Here is a 13,569-nt window from a genome sequence, read left to right on the forward strand (position 1 = left end):
GAATATAATGGTGTAGAAATTAGGAGCCAAAGATCTGGAAGATCACAATCATGCAGCCTATCTTAGATGTTTTCCAAGTTTTGTTGCTTAAAATGGAGCAGAACCAAACACCCTGATGCAATCACAGCCTTGGTCACTTATGTAAAGACCAAAGTCCTTCCTGCATTTTATCTTCTGTAGAGTATCCTTGCTCCTTTTAAAACAGAAATCTATGTTAGGGTGTGAAAAAACTTACTGTTTTTTATCTCCAAACAATGTAAATATTGAGAGAAAATTTCAGAAAAATAGTAAAACAAAATCCAATTCTCTGATAAAAGCTGTCTTCAAGGACTCCATCCTTTCTTTTTAAAGCAGTTTCTAGAAACTATACATCTAGTTATAGATGCAGAATCCCCTAATAATTTTTATAAGTATCGCCATAAAGACGACACATTTCCCAAATACATTCACTATTTCAGTGGGGTGTTATAGATCTTTTATTGCCACCTATAACTTGATTACTTCAGATAAAATTTATATATTCCATCGAAGCTTTCCCCACATCCTGTCCTGAATAGAATAATACTTTCCAAACATATTGTTCTGGTTCCCACCCAAGGCTGCTTAACTATGATCTCTGAGCCAAAGAGGGGGAAAAAAAGACTTTAAAGAAACATTTAAAAAATAACCCACTTTAGGGTAGCTCATGGTGCTCATAGTTTGAAGTATAAGGAGTTTGAGTAAAAGGAAAAGCAGGTTAAGTCCACCACAACCCCCACCTTTTGAAGTTTTTGTTAACTTTTTTTAACTTTTGCAACTCCTAATTTTTTTTTTTTCCCATTAAAAGTAGGGGCTGTTCACCAGGGTCAGGGGAGAGGTGGTGATCAGAGGTGGCCGTGAAGAACATGTATGAAGGAGCACGGGGTTAAAGAAAGAAGCAAGAGGCAGGGTCACCGCGCCTGGAAAATGCAACAGCCTCCTGCCTGAATTCAGGAAGAGAGGAGGAGGAGGCTTCCACTGCAGACCCCCGAGTTCTCCTCTGAAAGGAAAACCTCCCCGGTTCTGCGTCCCTGGTGGGTCTACTTACGCTCTTGATGTCGGCCCCTCGCAGGGTGATGTGCGTTTGCCTCCAGCCATGGCCACCATTTCTTCCCCACAGGGCTGCTCCGTGGGCACCGTGTTTTCTCACAAACACCTGGAGCGTGCCGGAGTGCAGCCCCGTCACCTTGTGCCTGAATGACAGGCACAGGTCCCCTGCATGCAGGAGGTGGCCGAGAGGGAGCAGCAGGCGGGCGGCCCTTCCCAGCGGGCCTTTGGCTGCTGAGACTGTCAGATACTGTCCACCTGCAGGGGAAGAGCAGGGCCGTGTGTGCACATGCGCTCAGGTGTCTGCTGGCACCAGGGCGGGGACTGGCGCTTCACTTCTGTCCTGGTAAGCCTCAGGCTGTGCCAGTCATTTGTAAATAATTGCAGACTTTTGAAGGAGGAAGACAGGACTTATCTCTATGACTGTCTTAAATTCTGTGGTTTTCTATTAACAGAGAACCTTTGCTCATGAGGGGCACAGATTATGCCAAGAATGCCTGCAATAGTAATCTTAATGCTATAAATATTTCCAGTTGAATATGATCAGACACACACAGGCAAACACACACTCACCACCTCTTGATCCGCATACATCTACTGCCTGCCTGGTGTGGTGGTTGCCTTAAGTTGCCAGGGAGAATTTTCTAGGTGGATTTTCTACTTCCTGGCAGTAGAGCCGATGGTGATTTAAAGGGACACTAGATCTGATTATTCTCGCTTCTCCCCACTTAAAAAAAAAAAAAATCTCTCAAGGGAGAAGGATCATTTACAAATGAGTTCACTGTGGTTCTCATACCTGACCTCAAGAAGAAGCAGAAATGTTCTGGGAACCTGCCACTCTTCCCAGAGCATCAGTATTACTTGTAGGCAAATAGTTTAAAACATGTTTATATGAAAACAAATCCATAACAATGCAATTAATATATACAATTTCTATTATGTATACATGAATACAAAATGTTAATAAAATCTTTCCCTTTGGAAAGGTCACTTTGATGATCTTGGATCCTCAGGGCTATAGCTTTTGCTTCCCCCTATTGTTAGAGGAACTGCAATTAAGGGGGAAAGATTTGAGCAGCAGTGATGTGGGAGGGGGTGCTGCTTCTCAGGATAGGGAAAGCTGCAAGTCATATTTTGAAACTCAGTCCGTGTACAAATGACATTCCCCTCAGGCTGTTTTATTGCAACCAACTGAAAAACACACTGATGTCTCGACACTGACTTGTCCATAGGAAGAATGTGGTTGCAATGCTGAACATGTGTATCTGTTTTGGTAGAAACACCACTTACATTTCATTGGAGATGATTTCTTAACACAAACTGCATAAGACATGACAAGGTTTGGGATGTTATTCTGCAAGTGACTTCTCCTCTACCAAGTCCCCTCTGGGCCTTGAAAGACCCAAAGAGGTGACCTGGGTGTACCTGTGCAAGTGCTCCACGAGGAGCATCTCATTCAGCCTGCTAACAAGCCTTGAGGTGAACACCTCTTAGCTTCTGCATCTGCAGACAAGCCTGAGGTTTTGAGAGGTGAAGTCACCCAAGGTGTCATCCAGCCACTGTGTAGCTGAGTAACAGTTTGAGTTCAAAACTGCCTGCATACCTGTTCAGCATGGGAATCACCTATCTCCACAATTCCCTCCTCCAGGAGACTGTGAACTCTTTGTTGTAACCAACTTCTCCCCTAAACCCCGTTGCATTCCTAATACATGGTAGGCGTTTAATGCCATTTGTTGAATTAATGATGTTCCAAGAATACAGCAAAAAACAACAGAGAAATAAGTCCCTGAGTCATGTACTTGACTCACCAAAAACAAACACAATTTTTTGTACTCCTTCCACCTCTCTCTTCCTCAAATGAATCCAAACAATATTTTGAGCCAAAATATTTAGATGGATTTAGAATGTCTCCCTGTTAGTCAGCTTTTTGAATCATCACAGGTATTTTGGTCAAGACAAAGATATAAGGTTATTACAGTTATCTAATATTTAAGAAAACAAGGATTATCTTAAGTTCCTGTGGAATGGATACTATCACCATACCAGATACTGCCTGCAAACAAGACAAGCTAACAAAAACCAAGGAATCCTATGAAGAGTCAAATAATCCTTTTATATAGATGCTTCAAATTCTATAAATGAGGTTACAATTGCTCTCTCCCTATAGGGCTACTTTGTGGCCGCAAGGAATTTTTTGTTTTGTTTTTTAACCACAAAGAATTTTTTCCCTTTTTAATAAATGGAGCTATTACAAATTTAGAATGGTAAGGGAAAAGTGATTGAGCATTCCAACCAAACTACCCTATTAAATATTTTCACTTCTGATTACAAAATACTGGTTTAAATATAAAATTACATTTATTTTCATGGATTCAATTTAAAGCATCACAGTATCTAAAGTTGGTTTTGGTCAATAATAGATGCCAGATATACAGGTGATAAAATTTTAATTTCAAACAGATGGGAAATGATATCTGGACAAGGTTACTTACTACAGCATTGTCTGAACTATCCAAAGGCCGGAAACAACTGAAACGTCCCTCAGTGGATGGCTGCTTCAATACGTTTAAGGAGTAATGGAGTAACCACCATTAACAACAGTGAGGGTGCCCTGTATGTGCTGATACAGAACAATCTTCAGCAGCAACAGCTAATGCTATTTTAATGGTAACTGTGGGCCCAGGGACTGCCTTAAATGCTTTACATATGTTTAGCAGACACTACTGAAGTAACTTAACTTGCTCAAGATCAAAGCTAGTAAGTGGTGGTGCCAGGTTACAGCCCAGGCTTCCTGGCTTCAAAGTCCACACTCATGTTAACTCTTAAGATAACACCGTTAAGTGGAAGAAGCAAGGTACCGAAGAGGGGGCTGTTGTGTGGAAAAATCTCTCTCTGGAAAGGTAACCAAGAAACTGGCTGCATCTGGCAGCCAGGGTTAGGAGGGAGCTTTTCTTTTCCTGTTTTCAAAATAATGTATTTCAAAATAATGTTTCTTAATGCTACAGTAGACATACTTGTACATACATGCTAGCATATAATTTTATATTTAAATGAATTCCCTGTAGCTCTCAGTAGCAGGCTGAGTCAGTTGCCCTTAACTCTTGATCCCCAGAGATTAGGGTTCCAGGAAAAGGGTCCCAAGTTTAGTCTTGACGCTACAGGAAAAGGACATGTATTCAGGGTCACAGCAACAAGTCTATAGCACAACATCACATCTGTCAGGAGCACACACTCCCTAGAGGATGGATTAATTTCACTATGTCACAATTAAGTTCAAGACTGAATGTGATAACAAAATCTAATCAGCACGAGGAAAGCAGCTAATAAATGCACTTATTTTGCAGCTATTTCTCAAAATTGTAAGTTTGTTTAATTAAGGTTTGTCATAGAGATATTAGTATCTAAGAATATTTGCAAATCTGGATCTTGCATAAGAAATACACAACATAAAAATCAGTCATAACTGCAGAAATCCAAACATATGTTCCCTTACAAATGGTATAATCTAGATAGAAAGAAGCAAAAAGCAAACAGTTTGGTAATTAGAATAATCACACAAAAGTGATTGATTAAATTGCTTATAGTCTTTTTCTGGCCTTAAGCATGTGATATACACACAACCTCACCTGGACTTCCTAGAAGAAAAGTAGGCTCAGAAAGTAAGCTTCAGTAGTATTTATCATCTGAGTGTGTTAGAATCTGTATATGGTCAGAATTTCCCAATATGTGCTAAAAAACAAAACAAAACAAAAAAACCCACCGGCAATTATGCCCTGACATATAAGCTGTATCATCTTTGGTCTTCTAACCACCTCTTCCAACTCTGTCATCTTTGGTCTTCCCATCCATTTTCCAAGATAGAACTCTGCTCTTTGATTTCCGTGGATGACCTGGGATGTTCCATTCTGGTTCAGAGGCTCCCAGGGCTCGAATCCAACCCTTGTCCAATTCTCAAAACAACACCTTGTCATGTGTCGCCCAGTCCAAGGTCCCCACTGACAGCCCCCTGATCTCTCTTTAGACAGCTCTGACTATGGGAAAGTTCTGATAGTGAGCAAAGGTCAGCCCCCCTGTAAGTTTCTACCTACTGATCCAAGTTCTTATCCCCTTGCGGTCACAGAACAACGGAGATAGATGTTGCCGGTCATGTATTTGAAAAGCTGCCCTGTTCCATTATTTCTACTCCAGACTAAACATTCTGGGTTCCTGGGTTTCTTACCTGTTTTTCTATAAGCTTTGAGATATCTTTCTATCAAGGTCATACTCTTCTGAGTCACCGACAATTACCTCTTTTCTCTGACTGGTAAGAACCAAAGTGTATTTTGCATTCTAGAAAAAAATACCTATTTCTATGCAAATGACCCAACTTTCTGGCAGCAGTGACACAGGGTTCACTCACATTGATTTTATCCATTAAAACTCTAAGTCTTTCACACTTACTGCTAAGTCACATCCTTGCACTCCCACAGTTGTGTGGGTGGTTCAAGAGCTACACTATGTATTCATCCCCAGGAGATGCCGCCTCTTAAGTGTGGCCCACTGGTCTAATCTTTGGAGGGTGTTTGTGTCAGCACACACAGTTGCTTTCTCCCATGGCTTTAAGTTATCCACAGATTGGTTAGTCCGCCTTCAACATCGAGTTCATCCAAGCTGTTGGCAGAAACCTGGAGCAACCCCAGAAAAGGGGCCAGAGCGAATGAGCAGGAGCTGTCTAATTACCCAGGCAGCCACCATTCCTTTCCACTTGTTCTGTATTATCACAGCCAAAGGACCGTTTCAGACCTTTTTCTGTCTACCATTCTAACTGCCAATCCTCTTTTCATTTTCCTCTTGGAGGGCAAGTGGATTTGGTGGGGGTGCAGGGGTCGGGGCGGTGGGGGGGGGGGGTTGGTCACAGCAAATTTAAATATTTACATATGTGATGAATAATAAAAACTATTGAAAAGTACTAAATTGGTTCTAAAAGACAGTATTTAAATTCTAAAAAGTCAAACATTTCACATGGGCTGTTTACAGACAAGTGCAATGAATTCTGAGTTGAGTGTGAATTACTCTCCCCAGTGTACCTTACTTAGAACAGTTATTCATTACGCTTATGAGCATTATTCACCATTTTTCACATCAGGTTGCTAAAGATCCTTCCTTCTATAGCACACTACTCCGGGTCAGTGGTCACTCAAATCTCCAGGCCTGAGACTTGCTAATCAGATCACGTACACAATCCCAGGACAGGGAGGCCAGGCTTGATGGGGCCAACCTCAGTAATGCTGCAGGGGTTGTGGGCACTGAACTGCTGAGGTGGCTGCATAGGCAGGATAGAGAGGCCTGGATGGGAAGTCTGTTCTGTAGCTCTGTAGCCTTAGGAAACTGATGTAACCCCTGGGCCTTTGTGAAATAAAAACATTACTTCCACAGGGTAGATAAGAGGATTAAATAAAACTGAGATGATGAATGAGTCAGGACTATAGTACATATCAAATAAATGTTGATTTCTCCCTTATTCACAGTTATCTATGACATTAATAATAATGTCATCTGTCTCAGAGCTAACCTTAAGTGAGAATGAGAGAGAATGTACTGGTATGTGTGTATGTGAGATTAAAAATTATTTTATAGTTAAATCTAAAAATCCCTCTGAATTTATTGCGTACTTATTTTTTAAGTGAAACAGTTAGTCGTTCAGTCGTGTCTGACTCTTTGTGACCCCATGGATTATAGCCTGCTAGGCGCCTCTGTCCATGGAATTCCCCAGGCAGGAATACTGAAGTGGGTTGCCATTCCCCTCTCCAGGCAATCTTCCCAATCCAGGGACTGAATCCAGGTGTCTAACATTGCAGGCAGATTCTTTACCATCTGAACCACCAGGGAATTTTTTAAAAGCTTACCTCAAATTTCATTTTTTAAATATCTCTAACATTTCAGTCTTAGGGGATCTAATGAATATATTTTGGCCCCCAATCTTTAATAACTTGCTACTTAAAATGTACATGAGGGATGAACCTGAAAAGTATCCCCAGGAAGTATGAGAAATGCATGAAAACCTACATTTTAACAAGGTCTCCGGCTGATTTGGTGCATACTGACCACTAAGAAGAGCTGGTTTTAATAGAGCATATCCTCAAGCTAACCTTTACATGTTCTGTGCTCTATCTCTATAGCTGGTATAGTATTGAGGAACTAGGCTTTTAAAGCAAGTAACTTTTTTTTATTCTTTTTTTCATGATTTTCATCTTTCATTCCCTAGTCTAGAATCGGGAGTGTAAAAAGGAAAAAAAAGAACCCAAACTTCTCACCCTTCCATTAAGTTTGACTCACCCATAAAAGATTAACTACTAAAGGGAGGAGGGGAAAACCAACAATAATATGTAGCTTTGTTTCCTGAAGCAAGATGACAAAACATGTTGTAATTTCTGAAACTTTAGATTTGTAGGACATGTGTAATTTAAAAGTCTTAATTTTCCGAGTGTCTATATTTACATCTACCTTTCCAATAACATTCACTGTAGAAAAAGTGGTGGTAATTTATAACGAATTTGTCCAACATCCAAATTAGACTGAAAATTAGATTGTGAGAGATCCACAACTTCACAGAAATTTCCACTGTTTCCTTCTACTATTTCTTAAAGAAAGACATAATCAAGAAAACAACCAGGGACTATATGATGGCTGCTGTACCATATTATTTTTATCCTTGGGCAGGGGGCACTACACATAACTTTATATGTTAGAATGAGTCTACATGTTTTATATTTACACCAAGCTGTTTTGAGAGAAATTAGCTGGCCTTTTAATAAATTGCTTGTCTACTTATAATTCTAATTGCTAGCTAACAAATTCAGTTCACCTAAAAAAATGGAAGATGAATGCTGGACACACGTTCTTTTCTACTGAGTAAACAGAGAGCTGTGTCGCAGCATCCTTGAGTAGCGGAACTGGGTCCTCAGATAGGACCCAGCTGAAATGTGTACTAGAGTTAGACGAATGGTTTTACCTGCTGGATCCCTCACTGGTTCCCAGTGCACGTCACTGTCTTTTTCCCGGATCCATCCACAAAGCCCATGGTCAAAATTACAACTGTGTATCAGAACACCTGCAAGGAAATTACCAGAAAGATGAGTAGACCACAAACCCAAGGGCTAACAACAACAAAAGTCTTGAGAACTAGGAGTATCTGTCCAAGTGTTCTCTCCTGTCCACATTTAAATATCCCACCAGAAGGTCTGTCCATGAGATCAAAAGGAAATCACATGAATCCTTTCTCAGCACAATGGTGCATCAGTGCTCAGCTGTAAAAATAGAACACACCATTGCTGCCAAATTATGACCTTGTTACATCATCACTTATAAAATATGACTTCCTCCTCAGCTTAATGCTGCTTCAATATTTTTTAAAAGAAAATAATGACGATTCACTGTTTTGCTCAACTGATCTAACTACAGGGGAAACCAAGTGGTAAAAAAAAAAAAAAAAAGTACCATTTTCTCAGATGTAACCAAACAATCTACAATTTAAAAGCTGCTTTACTTAAAGCTGATTCATGTTGTTGTAAAGCAGAAACTAACACAACACTGTAAAGCAATTATCCTCCAATTAAAAATGTTATTCTAATGAAATAGAGGGGAATAGTGTCATTATAACAGTACTAAGAATATAGGGATCTACCTGGATCATCCTTTGCTTCATCATCTGCACTGACTCCTCTTTCAATTTCAAATATTTCAAACAAGTCATTTGAAGGCTGCCGTGGAACTGCAAGAGAGATGTATTTTGTTCAGTTTCAATGAGGCATTGACAAAGAGGCAGTACCTTTAACAATGGGGGAAAGACGTAGGTATTACACTCATCTGGAAACTCCAAAATATTTCATCACAGTTCACATGAGGATTCATGAAGTTTGTTCTGGAGAGATAACATTTTTCTTGGTACAATTTTAATAAATGGGTTTCAAAAGCTTCTAAAATTTAACATACATTAAAAAGTATCTGGAAAATACATTTTAAAACAGCTACCAATTTATAGGAAAATATCTCTATGAAATTCTAAAATGTGTCTATGAAAGATACATTACGGACTCTAAGGCTGTTTTAATGGGGGTGGGGGGAATGCCTGTAATTGCAGCGAACAGTTTAACTTTCTAACCAAAGCATGAACTCATCTCCAGTGAACTCCGTGCCTGTGATAGGCTTCAGGGCTTAAGCAGGATCCCTGGCTCCTTTTAGATCAAATCCAAACCCCTAGCACAGAGTTCACAATCCACCCCCTAAAACACACAGTACTGCCCGAACATGCTGTCCTGTTCACCTCTCTGACCCCCTGCCCAGCCCGGGATGCTCTTCTTCCTGCTAATTAACCAGTCTAACCTCCCCTCTCTGTTACAAAAAAAAAATATTTTTTTAGTCGCTCAGGCATGTCTGACTCTTTGCGATCCCATGGACTGTAGCCTGCCTGGCTCCTCTGTCCATGGGATTCTCCAGGCAAGATCTCTGTTCAAAGCTCAGCATAAATACCACTGGCCGGGTGAAAACTCTAATGTTCTGAGTGAATTCAACTCTTCCCCACTGTACTCGGAAGGCTCATATTTACATGCTGCTATTCCACTCTTTCCTAAAGAACTGCAGTCATTTACACACATGTGCGTCTCTCCCTCTGCTGGCTTCTGAAGTCCTGGAGGGCATCAATCATGTCTTATTCATGTGGCATTTCCAGGGCTGAACCAAGTGACAGGCATTCAATAAGTGTTTATTGAGTGAATGGGAAGATCTTGTCAGAAGCCCATGTACACTTTAAAAATGGATTCATATCCATTTATTTACTTCTTCAATGTACATCTAACTGCCACACGTATGTCAAGCCCTGGGGGAGGTCCTGAGGAGACAGACTGCACAAGAGCAAGAAGGATCTGGCCCCCTCGGAGCCTGCATTCTAATGGGAGAGGCAAATTTTAAATGTAGAATTTAGGACACTACAACTCCAAATTCTAATGAAAACTAGCATGGAAAAGCACCAGATGATGTCAGGGAGAGTAGCTGGGCTGGGAGTGGAGAGTGTGAGAGAATGCTGGTGGTAGTGGAGGGGATTCTTGGCCCAAGACCAGGGAATCCTCCCTTTTCTTTGCCAGAACTTAAATTAATTAGCTCTATTTTTATAAGGCAGGGAGGAAAGATGTAGAACACCATGGAACAGACATCAGTCAAAAAAGTTCTTTTTCAATAATGTTCCAATGATTTTTAGCAATAATTTTTAAAATTAAGTAACAAACCCATAATACTTGCCCTGATTTTTTTAGCTTACTACTTTTGAAGTTTTTCTTTTCTATTTTTTTTTGTGGAAGTCTAAACACTGAAGCCCCTTCCTCATCTCCACCCCTCCGCCCCCCACTCACATATACCCATCTGAAATACAGCATCAGATGGGTGGAAGAAGAAAGGCTAGTTAATGGACAAGATCTCGGGACAAACTGATCACAAGCGCCCTTGGGGAGGCCACTTTTACACCCAAATGACTGACAGCAAAGTCGTCCAATTCCAGCTTTCCTTTCCTCATCTGGGGTTCTGAGAGGCAGTCCGCCTCTTACGACTAGAAATATTACAGGGTTGTAGGCACACATGTTTCATTTCTCATGACATAGAGAGTTCTTTTTTAAAAAAAAACCAAATCCATAAAACAATTACTTTTTTGTTCCCTTCTCTTGTTATAGAATATACAAATCATCTCTGGACTGGAATAGCTCAAATTTGACACTACCATATTTTAAGGGCATTATGCTGGGAGGGATTGGGGGCAGGAGGAGAAGGGGACAACAGAGGATGAGATGGCTGGATGGCATCACTGACTCGATGGACGTGAGTCTGAGTGAACTCCGGGAGTTGGTGATGGACAGGGAGGCCTGGCGTGCTGCGATTCATGGGGTCGCAAAGAGTCGGACACGACTGAGCGACTGAATTGAACTGAACTGATGAAGGTTTATCAGCCCCCGTTTCTCTGAATGAAGGATGTCAAATGGTAAGGAGAGTCTTGGTGCAGAGGGAAGGACAGGACAAAGGCTTCCTGGCACAAGGGCCTGTTTTACCAAGGAGGTCCTCTCTGAGCAACCACTGATCAGTCTGAGAGGGAAAGAAGGTGGAACCTTCCAAGCTAAAAGCCAAGTGCTGGAGACGGGGAAGAGCGAGTATTTAAGGCAGTGAGTATGAAGAAGGTGCTTGGAAATATGAGAGAAAGGTATTCACAGTGTCTGGAGGATGCTCAGAAATGAAGAAAGTGGGAGGGATGGAGGTTAAAAGTAAGGGATGAGACCACACGTTTGGAAAACAGCCACTCAGAGAATTAGTCATCTAACAACTTGTCAAGTGCCAGATGGTTCATTAGTATTTTAGGCACTTCGTTTCCAAGAACCATTTAATTTAGCAGTGGATGGTCATGCCCACCTTCATTGCAGTTCACCGGGAAGTATGCCAAGGAATTTAGATCTAAGATGCTCAGCAGCTATTAGTTCATACAATTTTGTGTGCTGCAGTCTGTGGCTCTGCTAAATTATTCAATGAATCCTCCTTCCTTACACACACCAGTATGGACTGAAGTGCCCCACTGAAGTGTCAACAGAAGGTTCACTACCCACCCCCTGGTATATTTTACAGTTTATATAAAACTTTAAATGAAATGATTTCCACTATGTACAAGAAAAACAAATGAACAAAGGAAAAAACAGACTAGAAAAAAGTGATGAGATATACACTCCCATGCATGGTCAATTAATATATGACCAAGGAACCAAGAGTCTACAGTGTAGAAAGAATAGTTTCCTCGATAAAAAATGTTGGGAAACTGGATGGCCACATGCAAAAAAAAAAGGTGAAACTGGATCATTATCACACACACAAAATGACAGAATGGGTTAAAGACTCCCCGGGGAACAGGGGGCTGACCAGAAGACAGATGCATGAACATCTCTGAGAGGAGCTGCTTACACTGTGACCTGCAGGATGAGTTACTGTGAGCTGGCGCCCTAGAGACTGATCAGGTATGAATGTGAACATCATTCCAGGGGCAGAGCTCACGAGGGTGCTGGAGGCGGTGGTGGAGAGGGGAAGTAGGGAGGGCTCCAAATAAAGCGAGAGGTGCAGGCAGATCCTGCAGGGCCTTTTACAGCACTGTAAAGACTGTGGACTTCATTCTGGTTGAAACTGAAGTCTCGAAGGCTGTAACAGAGGAGCACCAAGATCAGGTACAGCATTCTGGCTGGAGCGTAGAGGATGAACAGGGGGGAGTGGCTGTCAAAGGGCAGTTAGGACCACAATTAACATCAACCAAAGAATGTTTTCATATACTCTTTAGATAATTTCCTAAAACCTTCTCTTCCATTAGTCAATGTTTCATCCACTGAAACCTACTTCTTATAATCTTATGAACTAAAATAAAGAGAAGGAACAGGTACTGAAGCAAGCGGACAGCCGGATAAAATATGGTTGGATGGGGCTCAGGGGCCCAGGATGTTCCCGATGGCTGGGGGACACAGGAGCCCTGAAGCCTGGGAGAAGAACTGGCCACACAGATAAGCAAAAAACCTCTTAAAAGGAACTCTGCCCTGGGATGTTCTATTAAGTATATTTTCCTCAGGGATAATGATATTAATATATAACCTGTTTTCATAAATGAGGTTTCCCCAAGAGTCAACTGAGTATTTTTACCAAAAAACATTAAAAGTAAGCACAGTGACATATATACTCTACTTTGTATAAGTGTTAGTTGCCTAGTCGTGTCTGACTCTTTGTGACCCATCCGGCTCCTCTGTCCTTGGAATTCTCCAGGCAAGAATACTGGAGTGGATTGCCACTTCCTCCTCCAGGGGATCTTCCCAACCCAGGGACTGAACCTGGGTCTCCCGCATTGCAGGCAGACGCTTTACCAACTGAGCCACCAGGGAAGCCCCTAAAGCCTATGTATAAAATAGATAACTACTGAGAACCCACTACACAGCACAGGGAACTCTGCTCAATTTCCCGTGGTTACCTAAACGGGAAAGAAACCCAGGAAAGAGATTCATGTACACAGATAACTGATTCACTGTGCTGTAGCAGAAACTAATGCAACACTGTAAAGCAAGTCAACTCCAATTGAAAAAAAGGTAAGCCCAGTGAAGGAAATGTAAATATTATCCCACACACCTACTACCAGACTTCTTTCAAAGAGTAACTACTATAGCAGAATGTAAGCACAATTTATTAAAGGTAGGTTTACAAATTCTGTTTCTGTTCCAGGGTGGCTCCCATGACATTACCCAGGCCAGTTTTGGCATTTGTTGCAGGACTAGAAGATTAAAGATAACACTGTCTTAAATTCTTTCTATACTTAGCGGTTTAGTTCATCTGGAGAAAATGGTACATATGTAACTTCCCTAATATTCTGAAGGCTCTTTCTTGTGGCAGAAGTGGGCATGAATGACAAGGGTTTTAAGAGACTATCTCTCACCTGTCTCTGCTCCCCTCCTCCTTTCTCCCCTCCCCTCC

The 13,569-nt window shown here is 41.4% G+C and overlaps 1 protein-coding gene across 10 annotated transcripts in view; it reads right to left on the reverse strand.

Moving 5' to 3' along the window:
* The window catches only part of NPNT (nephronectin), a 99,785-nt gene that overhangs the window by 22,246 nt on the left and 63,970 nt on the right, over positions 1 to 13,569 (reverse strand). For 8 of the 10 annotated variants that reach the window (XM_061419457.1, XM_061419458.1, XM_061419461.1 and 5 more), the window contains 3 exons: positions 8,729 to 8,815; positions 8,057 to 8,155; positions 1,067 to 1,323 (listed from right to left, as the gene is read on the reverse strand). In XM_061419457.1, coding sequence (XP_061275441.1) covers positions 1,067 to 1,323; positions 8,057 to 8,155; positions 8,729 to 8,815 — 443 coding nt within the window. The remainder of the gene's footprint in view (positions 1 to 1,066; positions 1,324 to 8,056; positions 8,156 to 8,728; positions 8,816 to 13,569) is intronic. The other 2 variants (XM_061419468.1, XM_061419466.1) reach the window with 1 other exon arrangement.

This window comes from Bos javanicus, chromosome 6 (assembly GCF_032452875.1).
Source record: "Bos javanicus breed banteng chromosome 6, ARS-OSU_banteng_1.0, whole genome shotgun sequence".
In the NCBI taxonomy this organism is placed as follows: domain Eukaryota; kingdom Metazoa; phylum Chordata; class Mammalia; order Artiodactyla; family Bovidae; genus Bos; species Bos javanicus.